The sequence below is a fragment of the Enhydra lutris genome, unplaced genomic scaffold (assembly GCF_002288905.1).
Source record: "Enhydra lutris kenyoni isolate GAN:26980312 unplaced genomic scaffold, ASM228890v2 scaffoldscaffold68, whole genome shotgun sequence".
Classification (NCBI taxonomy): Eukaryota; Metazoa; Chordata; class Mammalia; order Carnivora; family Mustelidae; genus Enhydra; species Enhydra lutris.
This window is the reverse complement of record NW_019154152.1, coordinates 3,202,528-3,227,191: the sequence shown is the minus strand read 5'-3', so window position 1 is coordinate 3,227,191 and position 24,664 is coordinate 3,202,528. Positions and strand designations below refer to the sequence as shown.

Here is a 24,664-nt window from a genome sequence, read left to right as displayed (position 1 = left end):
GGGCTGGCACTCTCAGCTTGGCCCTTAGCATCTACCTTCTCCCAGATTCTGCCTCCTAGAGGAAGACACTAGCCAGGGTCACACCCGATGTCACCATACCCTTGAGACACTGTGCATTGGTCTGCTGACCCCCAGCTCTCCCCAACCTCGAAGGGCTGGCCTGTTGCCTACATCAGTCATACATCCGATCTCAGCTGTTTCCACAGTTCTCTCCTTTCCCCGACTATGACTGAGATACCAGCATGCTTTGTACTCCTTTGAGCCACAGCCCTCGACCATACTGGGCCTCATCTTCCTCTCCTGATGGGCACTTACCAGCCCACATTGAACTCCACATGGGCATCGAAGAGGGCCACTACAGGGGCAGTGGCCACCCTCCAGCCGCTGACTCGGGAGCGGATGAGGCCTTCCTGCTTGCTGTGACGCACGACTTTGATGAAACCCGGCTTCTGGCCGTTCACCTTGTCCACATACTCTGTCAGCTTCTCCTTCAGTTCCTCTGGGGGGAGAAAATGCATCATTAGCATAGTAGGGAAGGTGCGATGAAGACATTCACCCTCTTAGGGTGAACAGACTCCCCCAGAGAGAGGCTGGAGGGTCCATTTCCCTCCCCAGGTCCCCTTCATGTTCCCCAGGATGGCCGGCGCCACTCAGTTTCTAAGGGAAACAGCTGTATTGAGCTCGGCAACTCACACAGGGCCGCGTGCTTCCCACGCCCTGGCTATTGAATCCCCACAACCGGCCCACGGGAGAACGGGGCTCAGAAGGGTTTCTCAATTTGTCCGATGCCACGCAGCTTGTGAGTGGCACGGGCTGGTTTCAAGCCGGGTCTGATGACTTCCAAAGCCATATTCTTCTCATCAGTTCAGTGGCCTCTTTCTTCCCCAGTGCCCTCCACTGGAGCTCCTCTAATGCTCAAAGAAAGCTTCCATCTACGAAGATTAGATCACCTGCCTAATAAACTGCTTGGATCTCCATCTTTCCAGGAAGTAGAGGACCAGGCATTATGCCATGTGAGCAGTTGGTATCGGGCTGTTGCCTGCCGTTGCCTGGCTAAGCATCTGATTCCCCTGCTTCTTCATAAATGTAAATGGCTCCTGCCGTCCCCTCGCCTCCCAGCTAGTGACAGCACGGCAGCCACATTCATTGGGTCTTCCACAGAAGTTCAGGCAATAGCCCACGACACCCCTCCCCTCAGAATGACCCAGGTGGGCCGCATTCTTCTACCTGCAACCACTGCATCTCCCCAGGGCTCTGTTTCCCTTTGTCTATGTTCTCCTGGACTGCCCGTTTGGGTGCCCTCCTCCACCTTCTCAGCCTGCTCATGCCCAGGCCCTGGGACAGACAAACTTGGGCTGAGCCTCATCTCTATCAGAAGGCAGTAGGAACAGGGCGCCTGGGTGGCTCAGTTGGTTAAGCAACCGCCTTCGGCTCAGGTCATGATCCTGGAGTCCCAGGATTGAGTCCTGCATCAGGCTCCCTGCTCTGTAGGAAGTCTGCTTCTCCTTCTGACCCTCCTCCTTCTCATGCTCTCTCTCTTTCTCTCTCAAATAAATAAACAAAATCTTAAAAAAAAAGAAGAAGAAGAAGAAGAAGATAGTAGGAGCTCTGCGCCCCTTGGTGCCCAGTCTGGGGCCCTGCCAGACCGGCATGGCCCTGTGACAAAAGGGTATGAGGTAGCAGGCACAGTGCCTGGCACACGGTGGTCGTGCCCCATAGCAGCAGCCCTGTGCAATAGAAAGGATGGTGTTTGGGGTCAGCAATTCTGCACTTTAAGGCTGCTTTCCAAGTATCAGTGTTATAATCCTGGGCCTGTTACTAAACTAGTTGTTGATGTCTGTATGGATGTCGGATGTGGTGAATGTATTTTGCATGTGGTAAGGACATGAATTGTGGAGAAGTGCAGGGTGGACTGTTAGGGGTTGAACTGTGTCCTTGCAAAAAGGTATGTTGAAATCTAACCCCTAGTAACTTAGAAGATGACCTTCTTTGGGAATAAGGTCTTTGCAGATTTAACCGAATTAAGATCCTTAGGTCCTAATCCCATATAACAGGTATTCCTAAAAAAGGAGGAAATTCGGACACAGACACAGAGGCAAAGAAGAAAGACAAGGAGGGAAACAGAAAGAGAAGATGACCACCTATAAACCGAGGAAGACCTGAGGTACGAGAAGCTAGGTGGCCTGGAACAGATCCTTCTCTATCACCTTCAGACAGGGCGTGGCCCTGCTTGATTTGGACTTGATTTTGGACTCCAGAATGGTGAGACAATACGTTTCTATTGCTCTAAGCTACCTAATTTGTGGTACTTTGTTATGGCTGCTCTAGGAAACTAACAGAGTTGTTATGAGGATTAAAGGGATTAACATGTGTGAAAAATGCATAGCACGTTGTAGATGCTAAAAAAAAAAAAAGAAAAGAAAAGAAAACACCTCCTTTCTGCCCTTCGTCAGTTTCCATCACACTGGGAGCTATAAGAGAAGAAGGAGCTGCAAAGCCTTCTTCATGGGCTCTGGTTCAGGACCTCCTACTCCTGCTCTGCCTTGTCTCTAGGTTAGATTCGGCAAGCAACAAGGCCACGGTGGCCAAGCAGGAGATGTGAGCATGTGCAGGGACCTCATGCCCAGGGAAGACCATGGGGCACGGTGGCCACTGCCAGAACTGGTACGCCCTCCTGCAGACATTGATTTCAAATCTTTTTTTTTTTTTAAAGATTTTATTTATTTATTTTACAGACAGGGATCACAAGTAGGCAGAGAGGCAGACAGAGAGAAAGAGGGAAGCAGGCTCCCCACTGAGCAGAGAGCCCGATGCGGGGCTCGATTCCAGGACCCCAGGATCACGACCTGAGCCAAAGGCAGAGGCTTTAACCCACTGAGCCACCCAGGCGCACCAATTTCAAATCTTTTTACACACGATGCTGGCCAAACAAATCGGTCTGGATGGATGGGTAGGATATGATCCCTAGGCATCTCTGTTTGAGTCATCATCACATTGGTGAGGGAACTTGGCATCCAGGGCAGAAATGCAGAAAAGGAGGCAGGAAAGTCAGGTCCTAGACATCTACCAACTTGCTCTGTGACCTTGGGCAAATCGCTATGAGTGCCAAGACCTCAGAGTTAGTTGGACCGGATTTTAACATTTGTTTTGAATGGATTACCCCTCTAAGGTTGGGTCCCCTCTGGCTAACCTGATGTGTGATCGATCCTTCAGCCCCGCAGTGACCTGACACACTACACAGCCCATTCCTTTCTGGGCCACTCCAGCTGTTAGATGTTTCAAATGCCAGGGGCCTTCCACCTTCCACTCACTGGTCCAAGATTTATTCTGGGGGCCAAAGGGGGCAGATCCAATCCCTCTTCCACATGACAACCATCTAAAGACCATCCTTAAGTCCTTGCTGGGGATTTCTTTAGGTGAAGTGTCTTTAGTTCCTCTGAGTTCAGGTTCTTTAATCACACCAAACTTCCCTCGAGTTATGTGGTTTTCTCTAACACTTTTAAATTACACACCTAGAAATTGGTCTAATACTTATGGAATAAACTGGGTTATACAGAATAGAATGAACGAATCACCTCCCTCATCCTAGAGTCTATGCTCCTATTCATGTAGTTGAAGGTCACATTAATTTGGCCTGCTTTCGACTCAACTTGAGCTTCCTGGAAACAGACAACTACAGGTCCTCTTCACCTGGTGCTGCTAAGTCAGGCTCCTTCATTCCTTTTCTTCACAGCTGCATGCATGTGTGGGTGCGTGCTTTGTGTGTGTGTGTGTGTGTGTGTGTGTGTGTGTGTGTGTGTGTGTGTGTATACGCATGCTCTGAGCCAAAACATAGGATCTTATGTTTAGCCCTCTTTCAATCTTTTTAAAGATTTACACCATCTTTCTGAAGTCAGAATGTCTTGTCCCTAATTCTGTTATCCAGTGGCTGGATGATCTAGCCCTCCTGCTTTCTGGCTTCTGCAAAAGTGATGGCCTCAATTGTCATTCGACTCATCCTTTCACACAGTGTGACCCTTTCCCGGAGTTAGGGCCAGTGAGGCCTGTCAGGCTTTCTCGTTCCAGCCTGATGAAAACTGAACTGACTTTGAGGCTGCCATTAACACACTGTGTATCTCACTTTAGCTGATGTGAACATGACCTCAGGATCTGCAACAGCACAGCCGACTGGAGAGGCTTGGGGATGCGGCTGTCCAAGGTTAGCCATAGACAGAGGGGCCTAACTTGGTGTGCCCCGTGCTTACAATGTCTTCAAGCGTGGCTGCCAGGAGGCCTCTTAAAACATTTCCTGTTCCATGTCTTCAAAGGTCCATCTCTGCTTCCCGCCGAGCAGGGAGCCAAACATGGGGCTCAATCCCGGGACCCTGGGATCATCACCTGATCTGAAGGCAGAAGCTTTAACGACTGAGGCACCCAGCGCCCCTCTGTTTTGAAAATTTTAAATACAACTCAAGAAGCCTGGTATTTGGACTTATGATGGTGGCATGAGTCCAGAAACTTAGAGTGAGAAATGGGCTAATAGCAAATGATACCTTTCCTCACCCCCAAGGGGGACATACTTGTCCCCTTCTCTCCCATCCCACCCCTCGGGTGAGAACCGCTGCCTACAGGACCACTGTGGTTGAGTTTATTGGTGGCACAGGGCCATAGATAATTGCCACCCAACAACCCTCCAAGAATCCCACCTCCCTGAATTCGTACTCTTGTGTAGCTACTCTACACACTGAATCCAGGCTGACTGTGGGGCAACAGGACGCTGCAGGAGGGACCTGGGCTTGTACAGGCATAGGCCTTAGGAGGCCTTGCAGCTTCTGCTTTCATTGTCTTGCTACCCTAAGTAAGGAAGACCAGCCTCCTTGAGCTTGAGAGGCCCAGGGAGTCCCCATTAATTTAGGCCACCCCACCGAGGCCAAGACATGTGAGTGAGGCCATCTTGGATCCTTCAGCGGATTGTAAATGCAGGGGGAGCCCAGCTGACACCCTGCAGAGCAGACACGAGCTGCCTTATTACAGAACCGTGAGCCAGTAAATGGCTACTGTTTTAAACCACTAACTTGTGGGCTGGTTTGTTGCACACAAAGGCTAACAAAACGGGCTCTATGATTCTGGTGTGGTGCTGACGTTGTAGTAAGATTGTGAACTCCTGACGCACAGGAAATGAGAAGGGCCAGACAGACACAGAAGAACCACTTAGAAGGTGGCAGCAAGAGAAGAAAAACTTTGCTTCTCATAGGAGCTGCTTGCCCCTTTCTACCTCTGAGCTCTGACAAAAGAACTAGCATAAAGGTTTCTGGTGGACTAGCTAGAAAAAAATTCTGTTCTTAGCCCGCTGCATCCCGGACACTGGCTACTGATTAGAAGACAGCATTCCCTTAGCCATGATCGAATAGCTGCCATCAAACATCGAAAAAGTCCTGAAATATCACAGTTAATACTGGCTCATAGTTTTTGCAAAGTGCCTTTAACAATTAGGTTTTCATGTTTTCCTTCAACTTTTATCAGTTGCCAAAGCAAGAAAGAACTATCTCAGAGGCACTTCTGAGTTTGCTAGGAAACTATGGTCCAGGACACTGCCCATTACATATCATCTATAATGTATATATGACAAATACCTCTCAGAACTCAGCTAAAAAAATATGAAGAACTTGTGGTCCTCTTTATACCCAAACACAAATATATAACCCCTCACATTGACCTTTTTGCTGAGGCTGCCAGGAAACTCAGAGAAAAATCTGATGACTAATCACAGGGTTCAGCATTTTTGCTTTTCTACTTTTGCTAAAGATCTGATGTTCAACTTCCTGTCTCCAAGTTGCATTCTTTCACTTTTCCCCCCTCTGTAAGCCACCTTTAACTACTTCTTGAAATATCCATGAATAACTTTTTTTTTTTTAAAGATTTTATTTATTTATTTGTTAGAGAGAGAGAGAGAGAGAGCATGAGCACAGGCAGACAGAGTGGTAGGCAGAGGCAGAGGGAAAAGCAGGCTCCCCGCAGAGCAAGGAGCCCGATGTGGGACTCGATCCCAGGACGCTGGGATCATGACCTGAGCTGAAGGCAGCTGCTTAACCAACTGAGCCACCCAGGCGTCTGTGTGTGTGTGTGTGTGTGTGTGTGTGTGTGTGTGTGTGTGTGTGTGTATACGCATGCTCTGAGCCAAAACATAGGATCTTATGTTTAGCCCTCTTTCAATCTTTTTAAAGATTTACACCATCTTTCTGAAGTCAGAATGTCTTGTCCCTAATTCTGTTATCCAGTGGCTGGATGATCTAGCCCTCCTGCTTTCTGGCTTCTGCAAAAGTGATGGCCTCAATTGTCATTCGACTCATCCTTTCACACAGTGTGACCCTTTCCCGGAGTTAGGGCCAGTGAGGCCTGTCAGGCTTTCTCGTTCCAGCCTGATGAAAACTGAACTGACTTTGAGGCTGCCATTAACACACTGTGTATCTCACTTTAGCTGATGTGAACATGACCTCAGGATCTGCAACAGCACAGCCGACTGGAGAGGCTTGGGGATGCGGCTGTCCAAGGTTAGCCATAGACAGAGGGGCCTAACTTGGTGTGCCCCGTGCTTACAATGTCTTCAAGCGTGGCTGCCAGGAGGCCTCTTAAAACATTTCCTGTTCCATGTCTTCAAAGGTCCATCTCTGCTTCCCGCCGAGCAGGGAGCCAAACATGGGGCTCAATCCCGGGACCCTGGGATCATCACCTGATCTGAAGGCAGAAGCTTTAACGACTGAGGCACCCAGCGCCCCTCTGTTTTGAAAATTTTAAATACAACTCAAGAAGCCTGGTATTTGGACTTATGATGGTGGCATGAGTCCAGAAACTTAGAGTGAGAAATGGGCTAATAGCAAATGATACCTTTCCTCACCCCCAAGGGGGACATACTTGTCCCCTTCTCTCCCATCCCACCCCTCGGGTGAGAACCGCTGCCTACAGGACCACTGTGGTTGAGTTTATTGGTGGCACAGGGCCATAGATAATTGCCACCCAACAACCCTCCAAGAATCCCACCTCCCTGAATTCGTACTCTTGTGTAGCTACTCTACACACTGAATCCAGGCTGACTGTGGGGCAACAGGACGCTGCAGGAGGGACCTGGGCTTGTACAGGCATAGGCCTTAGGAGGCCTTGCAGCTTCTGCTTTCATTGTCTTGCTACCCTAAGTAAGGAAGACCAGCCTCCTTGAGCTTGAGAGGCCCAGGGAGTCCCCATTAATTTAGGCCACCCCACCGAGGCCAAGACATGTGAGTGAGGCCATCTTGGATCCTTCAGCGGATTGTAAATGCAGGGGGAGCCCAGCTGACACCCTGCAGAGCAGACACGAGCTGCCTTATTACAGAACCGTGAGCCAGTAAATGGCTACTGTTTTAAACCACTAACTTGTGGGCTGGTTTGTTGCACACAAAGGCTAACAAAACGGGCTCTATGATTCTGGTGTGGTGCTGACGTTGTAGTAAGATTGTGAACTCCTGACGCACAGGAAATGAGAAGGGCCAGACAGACACAGAAGAACCACTTAGAAGGTGGCAGCAAGAGAAGAAAAACTTTGCTTCTCATAGGAGCTGCTTGCCCCTTTCTACCTCTGAGCTCTGACAAAAGAACTAGCATAAAGGTTTCTGGTGGACTAGCTAGAAAAAAATTCTGTTCTTAGCCCGCTGCATCCCGGACACTGGCTACTGATTAGAAGACAGCATTCCCTTAGCCATGATCGAATAGCTGCCATCAAACATCGAAAAAGTCCTGAAATATCACAGTTAATACTGGCTCATAGTTTTTGCAAAGTGCCTTTAACAATTAGGTTTTCATGTTTTCCTTCAACTTTTATCAGTTGCCAAAGCAAGAAAGAACTATCTCAGAGGCACTTCTGAGTTTGCTAGGAAACTATGGTCCAGGACACTGCCCATTACATATCATCTATAATGTATATATGACAAATACCTCTCAGAACTCAGCTAAAAAAATATGAAGAACTTGTGGTCCTCTTTATACCCAAACACAAATATATAACCCCTCACATTGACCTTTTTGCTGAGGCTGCCAGGAAACTCAGAGAAAAATCTGATGACTAATCACAGGGTTCAGCATTTTTGCTTTTCTACTTTTGCTAAAGATCTGATGTTCAACTTCCTGTCTCCAAGTTGCATTCTTTCACTTTTCCCCCCTCTGTAAGCCACCTTTAACTACTTCTTGAAATATCCATGAATAACTTTTTTTTTTTTAAAGATTTTATTTATTTATTTGTTAGAGAGAGAGAGAGAGAGAGCATGAGCACAGGCAGACAGAGTGGTAGGCAGAGGCAGAGGGAAAAGCAGGCTCCCCGCAGAGCAAGGAGCCCGATGTGGGACTCGATCCCAGGACGCTGGGATCATGACCTGAGCTGAAGGCAGCTGCTTAACCAACTGAGCCACCCAGGCGTCCCTCCATGAATAACTTTTAACGAAGTGTCTTGGAGGAGCACGGCAGGAGCATCACTGTGGAAAGAAGGGGAAAAGCTGTATTTCATGTCTGTTTTAATGTGTTGGGGAAAGAGGAGGTAGGGAGTCTGCTCTCTGTGACTTTGCCAGATTTAGAATCAATGGTGGAGTTGTCAATAGTCGGCGTTGACGGGAGAAATACAATTTGCACCCTGCATGGGGCCAGGTGTCATCCTGTCTGTGTTGCTCCTCCAGCCCTCTCCTGCTGTCCACAAATCCCTGCTCAGCTGACATCTGAAGGACCTCTGTGAATCAGCACTCCCAGGAGCCGAGCTCATCAAACACCATTCCCCTCTTAGGAGGTCAGGGCTGCTCTCCACCCTCCCCACGCCAGGCCTCCCCTCCGAGCCCGCTGAGTGCAGGCTGCTTGCCTGCTCTCCCTCCTCCAGACTTAGAAGCCAAGTCAAAATGTGGAATTTGACCAGCTTGGTCAGACAGAGCGTTTTCTTTCCTCCCCATTATCTGCCCCTGTGCTGCTCCTGTAAAAAGCAATTAGCTTCACAGAGTCATCCCAAAAGAAACAAAATGCAGGCGGAGCAGAAGAAGTCTGGTACTAATGGCCATTAATCTGATTTAAACACCTAATGAGGTACTCTTTATCTCTTGCAGAAAGGAAAAGAAACGATCAGGAAATTGATACCCGATGGGCCTTTGCTCTTTCGAGGTCTGCCCCCTCCTTCATCACTGTTTCCAGGGCTTGTCTACACAACCTGGCCTCAACTTGCATCTTAGGATCTGGTTCTGCGGGAACCCAAGCTAAGAAGTCATAGTTCTCCAAGATACTATGGTCCCCACCAGCATGTGACTTTTTAACTCCTGATGGGTGTCTATGATGTGTATGTCTATGGGTAGGATGACAGAAGTTCCTTTACCCCCACTATCTCTGCTTTGACTGGCTACTCTTTCATAAAGGAAACAATAATAATGATAATGATAACATACCAGGCATTTTACAGTTTGCAAATATCATCTCACTGAAGTCTTTTGACAACCCTGTGATGTAGTTACTATTAACACTGCATTTTGAAGACAAGGAAATTAAGGCCCAATGTGACCCAGGGAGTAAGTGGTGAAGTCAGGATTTAAGTCCAACTGGGCTGGATCTGGAGTTCACACTCTGTACTCTGGGTTCCACCTCTCTACCAGCCCGTCTGAGTATCTGCTTGGTTTCCAGAGACCTCCACAGAGTCCGATTAGGTAGATCAGGGCCTGAGTCTCTGACTGTCGCACCAGCTCGCAGGGAGATTCTGACGGGCAGCCAAGACCGATAACAACTGAAATAGTTGTTATCTGTTATCTGTTAATAGAGGAGTATCAGTTTTGTAACAGGTGGGAAAACGAGCTTCACCCAGAATAGGTGCAGCTCCAGCCCTACGCAGGAAGCATCAGACTCTGTCTGAAACAGGCTCCCCCCCCCATTCTTCCAAACCCCTGGAATCTGTCTCGCTGCCCTCAGTAACAGACCCTTTATTTTCCGGTCGGTTTTCAATTCTCTGTGTGTGATCATCTTCAGATCTGGGGCTTTGGATGGTCCCCTGTCATTCCCCAGCTTCCCTCTGCCCAGGGCACTGCCTTTTGTCCCTTCTGCCCAACCCCACAGTTTCAGGTGAGCCGGCCCTGCCTGCCTCCCTAACTCAATGTTATCCCCCAAACCCAGCCTAGATCCAAGTGGTTACCCCTCCCTCCAGTGCCTAAAGGGAGTATGAACACCCCCCGTACTGAGAAGCGCTACTAATCGCCAGTCTCCAATGGTGTTAATTTAAAGATTAAAAGCAAAGCACATTTCTGTTTATTCTTCCAAGAGTGAACAGTAGCTGGTCTTCCTCAGAGCAGAAGATTAACTGACTTTCCTCTAAAGCCCTTTAGGGCCATCAAAACAATAACGATATGTCAACACATTTTAAAAGAGAGATTATTCATTAGGATGCAACGGTTGTCAAACCTGGTTGATCATCCACTTACCGGAAGAGCTAAAAAATAAATAAATAGAGAGGCTACCCCACCCCCATCCCCTTGAAGAAGCTGGAGGGGGCTGTGGGCCTGCTGATGAATGAGGGGGAGCCGGGCTGAGACGGCCTTGATCCCAGGACACACCCAAGGCAGCCTTGCTTTGTGCATTCCTCTCCCTTTAAGATCACTTTGGATGAGCCTTCAAAGCCTGGGCCATTTACAAATGCTTGCACGGTTTCCTTCTTCTGTCCCATGCGCTTACCAGCCGCACTTCAGTCTGGCTCCTTTCATCGCTGCACTATGTCAAAGTCAGTTGGTACCAAAGTAGATTTGGAATGGCCTTAAATGGTTCTCCTTACTCAGGACTTGGGGAAAGGCTCCACTTAGGAGCTCCACAGATGGCATTTAGAGGAGGGAGGAAGGGTCCAGGCAGAGTGTCATGATCTTCCTGGGAGGCTCCAAGCATTAATTTAGTCTTGGCAAGTTACAGAAAGCCCCAGAATGGCCACCCAGATCATGCCACAGCCAGGCATTAGTGACGACCAAACCCACAAAATTTATGCACTCCTCACTTCATGGGGTCTCCAAAGCCAGGCTCTCAACATCCACTAATACCTTCTTATCTGCTCCAAAATGTCTTATTTTGGATCCTGTATGCTGTAATAACATGGTCAGAACTGGTCTCTGAAGACGGCAGTGGCAGGTGTAAAAATTGTCCCCTGGCCAGTCAGGGATGTGTTAGGTGGAAATCAATGCTTCTCTTTCTCTCTCTCTCTCTCTCTCCCATTTCTCTCTCCCTCCCTCCCTCCTCTCCTTTCTCTCTCTCTGTCTCGATAACAACAAACCAAAACTTGATTTATAACACTGGCCCATGTCTGTGGTATGAATACCACCACCGGAGCAGATTTCAAGCTATTAACTTGATGCCACTGAGCCCTAGAGCTGGGCACACAGCGTTGGCAGAAGGTGTGCACGACCAGCGGCCAACAGTCCAGGTCAGCCCAGCCCACTGTGCCAAGGCCCAGCTGGAAAGGCTGCAGTTCTGCGGGTGTCTCCCCCTTGCTGGATAGTTACCCATCTCGATCTTTATTCATTCATCCAGCAATGGTATGTTAAGCACACACAAAATACTGTCCATTATTCTAGATGCTCATCTAATTGAAATCTCACTAGCACCCTGTAAACAATGACATTTATAGCTAATGCTTTATTTATTTAGTGCTTACCACATGCCAGGTATTGTTCCAAACCCACTTCAGCTATTTCTCATGCTGTACTCTCAAGAACTATGATACTCCTCCAGGTAAAGCGTATGATTAGCCCCATTCCATATATGAGGCACTTGGAGCACAGAGAGGAGGAGGGATTTGCTCAGGGTCCTAGGGCTGGAAGGGGGTAGGATGAGGATGAGACCCAGGCACCCGGGCTCGGGTCCATGTTCTGCATCCCACATACGATGATCTTCAAACGACAAAGGAGAAAACTCAAGGAGCAGACTTCCAATGACATACCCAATAGACACAGATGGTAAAGAATGAGTAGGGGTTCAAAGTCAGATCTGTCTGACTCCAAAGACTGCTATTTGCCACTCTGCCCCACAGCCTACTGAAGAAGCCATAGGCCTCAGGCCTCCTTCAAGAGCCTTCTGTGATCATGGATTCAGTTGGGAAAGAAAATATCTTTTTCTAGCTACTATGTATCCTTATAGCCCAAGGGAGGGGATCAGATTGCCACACTCAACTTCCTTTCAACTGGAGGGCTGGGAGAGTATTCATACACAAATCATTTCTCTGGGGTCAAAATCCCCAAGCAAGCAAGACCTACGAATGAGGGAAGAGGGCATAGGTTTGGGTTTCCTAGAGGGCTTATTCCTCACTCACCTTCGGAATTCACAATCAGGTACAATTAAGGTACATTCGTGGCTGGGAGATAGACTAGAGGGCCAAGAACAAAAGTCTTCCTGGACCAGTCTGGGTGTTCACCATGGGGTCCTGGCCATACGTCAGAGAGGCGCTGCTGAGCGATCACACTCTTTCTGCTCCTGACACCCTCAGACTTGTGGTGGTCACAGAGCTGGTAATCAGAGCAACCAGGAAGAGATTCCAGCTTCCCCCCATCTCCCCTGCCCCGCAGGACCAGAGCTCCAGGCTCTCTAGTCCACCAGTTCTCTATTCATCCACCATGAGCAATTCAGAAAATGAAAACAGGAATAATGGACTAATAGAAATCCATTGTCCTCGTGGATGAAATGACCTTGGACGGGGGCCAGCTTGCCTGGGGCTGTGTGAGACGGAAACCCATAGAAAGTAAAGGTGGGACAGTGGCCCAAATGCTAGCATGCGAAATTACTTACAGGGCATAAAATACTCCTGCTCCTCTGATGGTTTTCAGCAGGAATCCCAGGACTTATTAAAAATGCCAGGATGGGTGATTAATGCCAACTGCATCCAGGCAGAGTGGAGCGGACACTGCTTCGGGTCCCGCCCCTCCAGCTCCGGAGTACTGAGCACAGCCCTTGCTGTGAACTTCAACGGAGGGAGTTACCAAGACCTCAAAGCTTCAGGAAATGCTGGCATGGGACCTATAACAGCGGGTCAGATCTGAGCTGAGAACAGACCCTGCTGGTGTCCCAGCACACAAAGGGGATTCCAGGAGGGCGAGGTCTAGTATGGGCCCTTGGGAATGTTCAGTTGCTGTTGGCAGTTAAGCTGGAGGCCAGCTGGAATTTTGGTGCTAAATTCTCCTTTTGTGCAAGACTTGGAGAGCTCTGAGTGCTGCCCAGCTCAGAAACTTGATCCAAAACCTCATGACTGACAGCATAAGAGTTTAGGTTATGAGTCCAAAATTTCAAGATTCTGAGATCTTGAAAGTCTGTGATTTTTGGAGATTGACTCCCATGGTCCTGAGATGCTGGAAGTCTAAGCTTCTATACACGCTACAGTAACAACCTCCCCCCAAGCCCCACCCCCGGCCGCATCACTGTTGGCCTGCGGCACTGACGGTCCCGGTCCTTCTTGCTTCGCCTCCTTGGCAAGCCTCTGTGCTCAAGTCACATTTCCAAACACACTGAACTCAGTGGTGCCACAATACCTTTGCATGAACTGCTCCCTCCCCGAAACTTTCCTCTTACTTCATCTGACCCTGCTGAGGCTCTTTCAGAACTCTTCCTTCATCTGCGGCTCTTCAAGTAGAGGAAAGGCTAGGGGAAGGGAAGGAATTTTTTTCTCCTTGGAACATGGACACAGGGCACTGGAAACACTGATGGGTTCCAGGAGACCAGTGAGGACCACCAGTAGGCCTTGAGGTCCAAGTCCTATGGCAGAGCCCTGAGTGTCCTCTGGGGGAAGAGCGAAGGCTCCCACAGGCTCTAAGTCAACTCTGTACTTCTGCAAATCACCGGCTGATCAGGCTGTGTGACGAGCAGCCCCAGCCTGGCTGAGTCATGACTCAGGAGATGTTGTGGGCTTTGCACACATATTTATACCCCACCCTCTGTCAGTGCTTGTCAGATCAGTGGGTTTGGTGCTCTTTTCCTCAGCTCACTGAACACCCTTAGGCAATCTATTCTCAAAGGAAAGAATCCTGTGAAGAGGTGCACAATAAGGCAGAACCCAAGAGCACTGCTCTCAGTCCTTGGGGTGTTTTTTTTTTTTTTATTGAAAGATGTCACACAAAGCAGAAAGAGCAGGGACTCAGGGGACAGACTGATTTTAATTTAATTCCGGGTGTGGCCAACTATCAGCTGTGTGACTCTGGGTGTTAACCTCTCTGAGCCTCAATTACCTCTTGCTGAGATGGAAATAATGTTACCTACTTCTTTGGGTGGCTGTAGGGCTCTGTGAGACTATGCAGGACATGTTTTAAGTGCTTAAGGAGTGCTGTTACTGAATGTTCATTAGTCTGAACTCCCCTGTTCCCTTCCTCCTTAGGAAGTGCCTAGGCAAGGAGCAGCCTCTCCTGCATTATTTGGGGGAAGCCAGGACTGCAGCAAATTGCCCTGGGAATTTCCCAGGGCCAGGGCACTGCTGCTTCTCCTGGGGTGGGGGGGTGGCGCATTTCATATTCAGTCCTCAACCAGCTTCCCATCCTAACCTGTCCTCTGCTTACTGAACAGTCCTTTATAAGGTAATTCCTGTAGGCAAGCTCCTAAGAGCTTTATTTGTATTAAGTCATTTAACACTCGGAGAAACTCTATTTGGTAAGTATTACTGAGAACCCATTTTATAGATGAGAAAACTGAGGCACAAACAGGGCAAGTGATGTGTCCAAGTTCAGATGATTAGCAAGCAGCAGAGCCAGCATTCTGGGTCTGGCAGTCTGGCCCTATGCTTGCCCTTGGGAATCATGGCAGGGGGAGCGCCACTGAATGAGCACCTGTCGGCTCAGGCTTTGTGTTGGCCCTTCAGCAGGTCTCATCCATGTCACTTTGCAATTTAAAGCATGAAAACCTAAAGGAAGCCTCTGCCATCTCTGTTCCCATTCACAGCACCCCTATGAAGCAAGGACTTTTTATGCGTTTCGGCACATCTTACCAACGAACATAACAAAGCTACGAAGAGTGGATGGATGTGCTCAGGGTCCCAGGGCTGGAAGTGGGTGGGACGGGGATGCAAACCCAGGTACTCTGACTCAGGTCCATGTTCTTAATCCCACATGTGGTTTTCTTCAAATGACAAAGGAGAAATCCAGTGCCAACATCCAGTATTGTGGACCATGGACCTTTCACAGGACATGCTGAACCCTGGCTCAAGGGAGACAGGCCGTGTTCCCTGGGCACTCACTCATTCAACAAACAGCACTGAGAGTCTCCCTGCGCCTCTCACTGCTCAGAGGGTAAACCAAGCTCCTCCCCTCAAGGAGCTCCAAGACTGGAAGGGCAATACCCAGACACACCACTGGATGTGTACGATGATGTCAGGCATCGAGTTGGTGCTATGTGGAAGGAGCAAGCAAGTGAGGCACACACAAGGACAGAAGTGGAGGCCTAGCAGCTGTGGTCTCCAAGCAAGGGGAACACTGACCCAGAGGGAACATAGCCGTGGATTTCAGGAGGAACCCCAGCAAAGGGGTAGGCCTGGGGACGGGCCTAAGCAAGGGGCTGGGGTTCAGGAAAAGGCCCAGGGCTGAGAAGTAAAGGGAGGCAGAGCCCGCCACCTAGCCTGGCAGGGCGTGTCTGGAGAAATGGAGCAGGCAGCCCCTCTGGACGGCACGGTTAGCTCCCATTCATCCTTCCCATGCACCCTTAGCTTGGGGATTCCCAGCCTCAGCCATGCACCTGAGCAGAGAAGGGGTTGGAGAAGGGGAGGGCCAGTACTGCCCTCCCCCAAGGCAAAACCCTTTCTAGCCATGCTTCAGGTTCTCTCGGGCCTGGGAGAGGCTGGGAGTGAGGGGGACTCCAATCTAGGCCTGGGCTCTGGGTGGGTCATTCCTCTTGCTCCTGGGCACAGAGGTGTCTGATAAAACTCCCTAAATACTTGAGTCTGTTGAGGCCTGCAGTGAAGCCCAAGTGCAGACAAAAATGACCAGCTGTTGGAAGCACTGTTTTGTTTTGTTGTTGTTTGTTTGAATCTCAGAGCCTAGGATTACAGAGGTCCTCTTGCCAGGAGCATCCCTACGTGGACTGCTAACATCAGCCAGGTCCTGGGCTCCGTCCCAGGCTACCCGGGCTTTCCTGACCACGCTGTGTATATTCCTCTTACTTTAAAGCTACCAAAGGCAGAGCCCCCAGGCCAGAGATGCTCTCAGAATGCGGGACAGAGACAAGCACAGGAGGCTCCAGGACGGGGGTGCATCACCTTGCCCAGGAGCTGTCATCTAAAGTCTGCAACCTGCACAGCCAGCCACCTTGCTGGTATATTTTTTTGGCCAGGCCTTCCGGGATTATTGATTTCTTTTCAGACCCTTCTATTTTAGCAACATGTATCATCATATTCCTCTAGTGAGACTTCAGAAAACCCAAGAAATAGCACTTCCCTGATAGACATGCCCCAAATACCGAGAACATTGCTCTTCCACACTTCATGTCCCTATTGTGTTTCTTTCATTCGTGTGCCCAATGGGCAGATTTTTACGGAGCACTCAACACGTGGCAGGCCTGGTTCTCGGTGCTGGGCCTGTGGGGTAAGTAAGTTAGGGTTCTGGCCTCAAGAAGCTCGCAATGTGGTGGGAGGAAGTAATTAAGCAGATCGTTTTAGTGCACTGAAATACGTTCTAGAAGTGGTTGTCACAGGATGCTGTGATAACACAGTACAGCATGGGATAAGCTTTATAGGATATTTGCGTTTGTCTCAAAGGGATGGGTGAGGAGGGTTTTCTAGGAAGATAAAGAGGACAGAAAAATTGTCCCGGGGAGAAACACACAGCATACATAAAGGCTGAGAACATGAACATGCATGACATGTTCGGGAAGCGGGAAGTGGCAGGCCTGCCGAGTGTGGGTTATGCCGGTGGGGGGTGCAAACGACCCCCTGCAGACTCCAGAGCACTGGGAGACACAAGGCGCCTTTGCCGCTTACCCCTGCGGGCTCACAGCCAGGTGGGACAGGCCCCACCCTCCTGGGCAGCCACGGAACCTCACCCAGCCACCGCCACGTCCCTCTGCTGTTAACCACCAGTGGCTGGACAACCCTGCATAGAAAGAGAGGCATATCTTTCGAGTCTGGCGGGACACTGAGGAAGTCAGATAGCTGAGTGGTACTTTTATTGCTTCCCCGCGCCCCCCCCCCCCACTGACTTTGAAAGAGCAAAGAACTGGCAGGATATCAGCCGGGGGTGTGGAGGGTGTTTGCAAGCAGTGTCTGGCTTTCTGGATACTGGAACCACAAAAGCTGGATCAAGTGGGGCGACAGTGTGTGAGGGCAGGAAGAGAGTTTACCTAGGGATTAGCACGCAGGCAGAGGAGAGAAATCCGCGTGAACTGGTTACCATGGAGAGCGGCCAGGGATGTGGCGAGAGAGGCGGGTGTGGGAGGGACCATGAGTTGGATGAGGAAACTGTTGAGCTGGGAGCTGAAGACAGAACTAATCTCCCCAGGAGTCTATGCCGCAGGGGGCACCTAGGTGGTCAGTCAGTTAGTGTCCGATTCTTGATTTCGGCTCAGGTCATGACCTCAGGATTATGGGATCCAACCAACGTCCTCGGCCTGAGGCAGGCTCTGCACCCAGTGGGGAATCTGCTTGGGATTCTCCCGCTCCGTCTTTCCCCCTCCCCACGCTCTCTCTCTCTCTTTCTAAAATAAATTAATTTAAAGAAATAAGCCTACATAGCAGTGCTGACAGCAAGGGTAGCAAGCAAAGTCAATTTCAGGCTGGAAGCCAGGTGGGGGGTGATCCCACAGGTATTGCAAAGATGTGCAGGTGACTTGAGTCTGGGGGAACAGCGCTGCTGGGGCAGGAAGGGTTAACTCCTGCCTCAGCATGCCTCATGGAAGGGTGGAAGCATTGGGTGGGGAGGCTAAAGGAGAGAAGAAAGGAGGTGAGAGCGGAATCTCTATGGGCTGTTGGTGCTGTGGCCAGATGGAGCAAGAGGGAGGTTGTTTATGGCCCCGACAGCAGGGTGAGTGGGGAGTGAACAGGGAGGGCCCTGGCTGCCCAGACACCAAAAGGAAGGCTTCCACCTCATTCGAAGCAGGATGTCTGACCGCTTACTGAGCTAACAATTCCCTCCCCCGATGGCTAGAGGGAAGGATGCCATGCTAATTACCCTTTGTATATCTCAGAGAGTCTAATGAAACCTACAGGTCTTCCCTCCCAACCCCCAAAATGCGCGCACACACACACACACACATATACACACACATACAAACGCACACATGCAAACACAAAGACACCCTTTGCCTATGACCCCAACAACTGCCCGTGGTTCTTCTAGGACTCCATGGGCTCTGACTAAAACTCACTCTTTCCTTAGCCCCTGAGTCTTTGCAATTATACCTCCCACCTCAAAGATCTAGCTTTTGCAAGGTATATTAAATACCATGGGGGGGCGCCTGGGTGGCTCAGTGGGTTAAGCCTCTGCCTTCAGCTCAGGTCATGATCCCAGGGTCCTGGGCTCGAGCCCCGCATCAGGCTCTCTGCTCAGCAGGGAGTCTGCTTCCCCCTCTCTCTCTGCCTACTTGTGATCTCTGTCTGTCAAAAAAATAAATAAAATCTTTAAAACAAAAAAATACCATGGGCTCGGATAGGCTTTCCCTGACCATCTCCTCAAATCTTCCAATCCACCTCCTTCCATCCCTACATGTTCTCTCCCCTACCTGTCCTGTCTTATTTTCCTGCAAGTGTTTTCAAGTATCTAAAAATCATATTAGTCCTTACCTGGTTATTTGGATGTTGTCTGTATGTGTGGCTAAAATGTACATTCTATATAGGCATGAGCTTTTTCTCTCTACTGATTTCTAGTGCTGCAACAGGGTTTGATACATGAACAATATAAATTTTTAAAAAAGACACTTTGATATTCTGGGCTTATTAGTTCCTATCAACCATGAAGAACTGGTGAAGTGGACTGTGGGAACCTCGGGGACAATGTCCATATCGTCTCACAGGGCCTGTTAGAGGCAGGCAGGCCAGGTGGACCCAAAGCCTAGGCTTTAGTAGACAGATTTCCAAAAGTGGATGGGAAAGAAAGCTGTGATCTCATGGGTTAGAGGCTTTGGAAGGAGGCCCTTAGAACCAATTCTGCTTATGTAACCAGTGATGATCCAAAACAGGAATAACATGGGAGAAACCCAGAAAAATCAGATCCCAGGGAACTCCTAAGGAGGCTCTTATTTTTTAAAGGTCATGTAGAGAAAATAAAAGGAGATTCAAAATTGCAGTTGATTGGGCTCTGTAAGAACAGAATTAAGAAGATGAGTAAGAAGGGACCCGTGATTGAGGCCAATGGCCTATTGTGTGAGACGCCGAAGAGAAAGCCCAGCTCCCTAGCTTCATTCTGTAGCTACCTCTGTGTCCGTGAGAGGAATGCTGGATTTGAAGGGAAGAAGAAGGAAATTAACATTTATTAAATAACTGCTATGTTCCTGCACTAAAGTACTCCACACATTACAGGCATTATTTAATTTTCAAAACAACCCTGAGAGGAGCTATTGGTATTTGCGTTTTATAGACAAGAAAACTGAGGTGTTAACATGATGGGACCAAGATTGCATACTTCATCAGCAGCAGAGGCTGACTGAGATCTGAGCATGTCTTTCTGCAAAGTGAGCTCCTTCCATCCCCACTGCCTTCTCTCTCAATCTGAGAGGATCACCGGATCTCCTAGGATGGACCTCTGACCTGGGCATCCCCATCTTGTGCTGGCTGTGCCAGAGATCACGGGGCGGCTGGCTGAAGGGGAGAATGGGGATACAGTGATCACCACGAGAAACACTGACTCTGGGCCAGCAGGCCCCTCCTGAGCACTTTCCACAACTAACTCATTTACTCCTCACCACAAGCTTATAGGAAAGCTTATATTAAGTTATTCTTCTTATTTTATTTTATTTTTTAAAGTTTTAAAAAAGATTTTGGTTATCTGACAGAGAGAGAGAGACAATGATAGAGGAAACAAGCAGCGGGAGTGGGAGAGGGAGAAGCAGGCTTCCCACTGAGCAGGGATCCTGATGCGGGGCTCAATCCCAGGACCCTAGGACCATGACCTAAGCTGAGCAGATGCCTACTGACTGAGCCTCCCAGGCACCCCATATTCTTCCTTCTTTAAAGATAAGAAAACTAAGGTTACAAAGGCATCAGTGTAAGTCACCAGCTTATAAATGGCAGAATCAAGATTCAAACCCAGGCAGTCAGGCCTCATTGCTGGACATTTAACTACTCTGCTAAAAATGAATGTGAAGAGAGTGACTGACTGTTGCCAGTCAGTCTAGTTTCCAACCAAGAAGACCATGATTCAAGGCACTGAGATCTGTGAGATATTGTATCACTGAACTAATATGGAGAAGAAAGGGGCTGGAAAACCATTATTGACTCAAGAAAGGGGCAAGGATTATTCATATTACAGGCAATGGGATTTAATACCAAACACAGGCATGATTTCTTTTTTTAAGAGAGGAGGAAAGAGGTCCCAGGCACATAAACCCAGCATGGGTGCGTAGGCTGAAAATGGAGGGAGTATGGTGCTTAAGATTAGCGGAAGCCCGGGTAGCCAGGGGTGGAGGGCACAGGGTGGGCAGGACTGCGATGGAGTGAGAGAAAGTGAGGGGCAAACCTTGAAGATGGGGCCCTGTAAGTCAAGCTTAAGAGGCTTGTCATTATCCAAAGAGCAAGCAGCAAGATCGGAAAGGGGTTTTGAGTACCTACATCATGAAGATTCCCTGGATTCTTGACCCTCAAAGATTGCCAAGTTTGGGGTGATTTGTTACACAGCAATAGATAGCTCATACAATGATTGTTACACAGAGTCTCCCTTCACATCCTTTAGGAAGTTTGTAAATTCAAAGCATAAATGAGTCATCAGGGACTGTAGCAAGCCAGAGAGCCCATGCCTGTCTAACAAAGGAATCTGCCGCTTAGTTCCAGCTGATTGTTATTAAGTATTTCTCAAGAAAATCCAGTAGTCTGGATATTTTGGTGAGATGCCTCCCAGTTTTTAACGTGAGTTCAGAATTTTAAAAATAATGTGCAGGCCAAAAAAGCATTTGCCACCATTTTGAAACATCTGGACTGGATGCTTGAAATATTTGGACTAGGTATTATATAATCCAGCAAAATAGGCACTAACTGAATGACTGTATCCAAAGGGATTGCTTTATAGCTCAGCATCAACATCAAAGGGGTTTCTAGCAGCAAGTGAAAAGCTCTGTCATCCTACACATATTTTTCCTTGATAGCTTAGATAAACATAGCGAAGCTATACTCCTCAAAATTTGTGACTGGTAAGATGGTAGGGGGGATGCTGATAGATCCAAAAAGACTTTAGCAATAGAGAATGATGGCTCAAGTCTAACAAGACAGAATTTGACACGCATGACGTTGGAAGCTGTGTACCTGTCCCCCAAATGCAAGGTCACAAGATAGGAAGTGGGAGCTAAAATGTATATGTTGGTCCTGAGGCAGCTCATATGGGAAGGGACGGAAATTGAGGTGAGAAATGACCATTGTCCTCCCATGAGTGGGTGGGGAAGATCCTAGAAGCAGAGAGAAAGAAGATGGACCAGACATATGTAGCCTCAGGGGATCCTGGCAGCCAGGGAAGGGCTGAAGGTGCCAGCCAGCCATCAGCGTCAGGGAGGCACAGCTAAGGTGGCAGGCGGTACCTAGAGTAGGTATGACATGGATCCCATACTAGGAGGCTGACAGCCAGCAACAGCTGAAAACCCAAACAGAAGACAGTCCAGTGGGGAACATGGCCCATCTCCCTGGACTAGGGGTAAGGGGTGTGGTCACATAGAAAAAGAACTCAGCACCCAACAAACAAGTTGGAATCACTTGCCACTGTCATGCTCCAACTTATCCCAGAGCCTTGGTTCATTAAGATGAAGTGGGGAGGGGAGGAAGGGAGGGACTCAAGACGAGGCCCATAATGATGGCTGCCTGGAAGCAGAATGGGGACTCACTACTGTACCTGGGTAGGGTTCTGAGCCTTCAGCCTTGGATCCCATTTCCATTCCTTAACATGCTTCTCACTCCTAGCTTTGAGGTCACCTGGAATATCTGTGCTATCACCAGAGTAATCCTTACTTGACTCTGGCTGGATGCTCATGGAGTAAGCACCCAGCTCTTGTTTCATTTCTTGATAGTCTCTGTGTGTTGGAACTTTGCCGTGAGTGAGTTACTGGTAAAGAGCTTTGAACAACTTTCCTAAACTGGGAATAGAATTGACTCCAGTGCCTAGGTGAGGCTAAGTGTCCCCTCTTTAGCGGCTGAAGGTAGGCAGGGGCAGGTAGTTCTCTGATACAGGACACCGGAGGGCAGTAGTGAGCTGAGGCCAAGCCACCTGGCTTTAAGCTGTCTTATAACAGGGGGATAGGAAACAGTTTTGAAAAGGGGCATGGGATGTATTCTGGGAGACAGGAAGACACACAGACTGGAAGTGGGAGGCTGCACCTGTCTTAAGAATGACCAGTAGAGTCCCAGAATTCCCAGAAAGCAAAGCTTTCAGACAGTTTAAAATTTTCCCAGTATGCTTAAGCTCCTTTGTCACATTTTACTTGTAAGGCTCCTAATTTCAAGACTCAGAAAGCCCCAAAGACTAGGCTAGATGTCCTTCCCCTGGAGCCCCAGTGTCTCCCAGTCCATCTCCCCCACTAGACGTTAAGTTTTTTGAGGGCTGTGCCCACAGCCTGTTCAGTTATGGCTCTAGTGCCTAGCACTGAACTTAGCATAGAGAATGTGATCTGGAAAGGCTTTCTGCAAAGAAGAACAAATGGTTCACTCCTGTCTCTAGGGAGGACTGCATGAAGTTCACCTGCAACAGATGAATTCTTTCTATGGTTTCTATCAAAACACTCAGGGGATCATTTCCAGGATTGGAGAGCTGTCCACATTCCTGCATGGAGCTGGTTTAATAACCACCCCCCACCCCACACACGGACACTCTTAAATTGCTGAAATTAAGTTCATGGGAAGTAAAGAGCAGGCAGACTGGTCTGGCTTTCAAAAAGCACCTCTGTCTGACCCACTGCAAGTCTCTGGAGCCCTTACAGTCAGGGAAAAGTGTGCTTTGGGTACCCGGGCAACCCAGAAGAGAAACAAGACATTGTGATCTGTTTGACCTCAGAAATACCAGGCCTGGGAACTCAGAGTACAGAAAATGTACTTTCTGAATGAGAAACGAACAAATAAACACAAATTCAGATCAACCTCCTGAATGTGGCAAATAAATGTGATCCTTTATGCTTCTGCACTGGAGCAAAGAGAGCACTGGGGCCATTGTGTGACTTCAGCTCTGATAAGCTCCCTGCAGAGTTTGGTGCTGGGTGGCGTGGTCGAGTTGGCGTACTCTGGGCTGTCTTTCCTCCAGGCTCACATCCCAGTCCCAGCTCTGCTGCCCCTTGTCATGCAGGGGGAGGCTGAGGGGGATCCCCTCCAAGCTCCCCTTTGACATTCTGGGTATACAGCACATCTAAGAACAAGAATTCCAGGGTCCCTCAACTAGGGAATAGCCCTTTCTGTTCTTTTGATGAAACATTTCACTTTTACATGTTTAATATTACCCTTTAATGTAGTAAACGAGATGGGCTCAGGCTGCTTTGCATATAGTAGAAAAAGCATACTAAGCAAAGCCCTCCTGAGCACCTACTGTGTGCCAAGCCCTGTCCTAAACACTGAAGAGACACAGTCCCGGTCTCCAGGAGTTCCCAGCCCAGTGGGAGACAGATATGACAACAGACAAGCAGACTCCATTTTAAGTGGTGAGTGTTACCGCGAGGCAGGGGCAAATAGCTTAGGGACCTCCCAACAATGAGCTTTCAGTGAGAGTGAGGAGGCTCTTACAGAACATGCGGCATCTGAGTTGGGCTTTAAGGGATGAACTTCATCCCTTAAAGGATAAAGGTGAGCATTATCCTTCTGGTTAGAGGAATCGTTAGAGGAAGATATGAAATGGGCTTATACAGGGAGTAAATTAAAAGTTACCCCAGGTGGCTGGCACAGAATTCTCCATTTAAAGAAGAAAGAGGCTGAAAGGCTGGAAATGAAATAGTAGGGCAGCGGAAGAATCCTGCAATCATGCCTCATTTTATATCACCTTGGGAACACTACCCTTCGGTGTGTTTATAGCATGTAGATTGCCTTTAAGTGATCCAGCCCGGAGGAGTTAGATTTCCTTCACCATCAACTATGAAACGTAAGCAACACATTCAATATTCTCAGAAAAAATAACTATTGTCATTGGGGGCGTCGACATGTTTTAATCCACGATGACAGCTCGTCTTGAATCCTTCACCGCTTGTACCTTATTGAACCAGGTTCGGATGGTGGGCGCCTTCCTCCGATCGGCTGCCACGCTGAGCAGAACTTTGCGGCAACAGAAAGCAAAATAATGAGCTCCTTTTGTCAAGGTGCCCATGGGCATCTGCTTGGAGTGTGGAGTTATAGAAGACTGAGGACACCAGCCACTGTTTTGTGGAAAAGGACTTGACATGGCATAATTTCAGGGCTGAAGTCTTCCCTTCAGAAGACAGCACCAGCACCCCAAAACCTCTCTGGGGAACTGAGCCTCATTTCTCCTTTGCCAAGCCGGAAATGTGGCATGTTGACACACCTGTCTTGTAGCTGCAGACAGAACAGAGGCTGTGG

General features: G+C 48.8%; 1 protein-coding gene across 1 annotated transcript in view; it reads right to left on the bottom strand.

Moving 5' to 3' along the window:
- Positions 1–24,664, bottom strand: part of LOC111159475 (polypeptide N-acetylgalactosaminyltransferase 18) — a 342,809-nt gene that overhangs the window by 98,798 nt on the left and 219,347 nt on the right. The window contains exon 4 of the mRNA XM_022521983.1: positions 316–499. Coding sequence (XP_022377691.1) covers positions 316–499 — 184 coding nt within the window. The remainder of the gene's footprint in view (positions 1–315; positions 500–24,664) is intronic.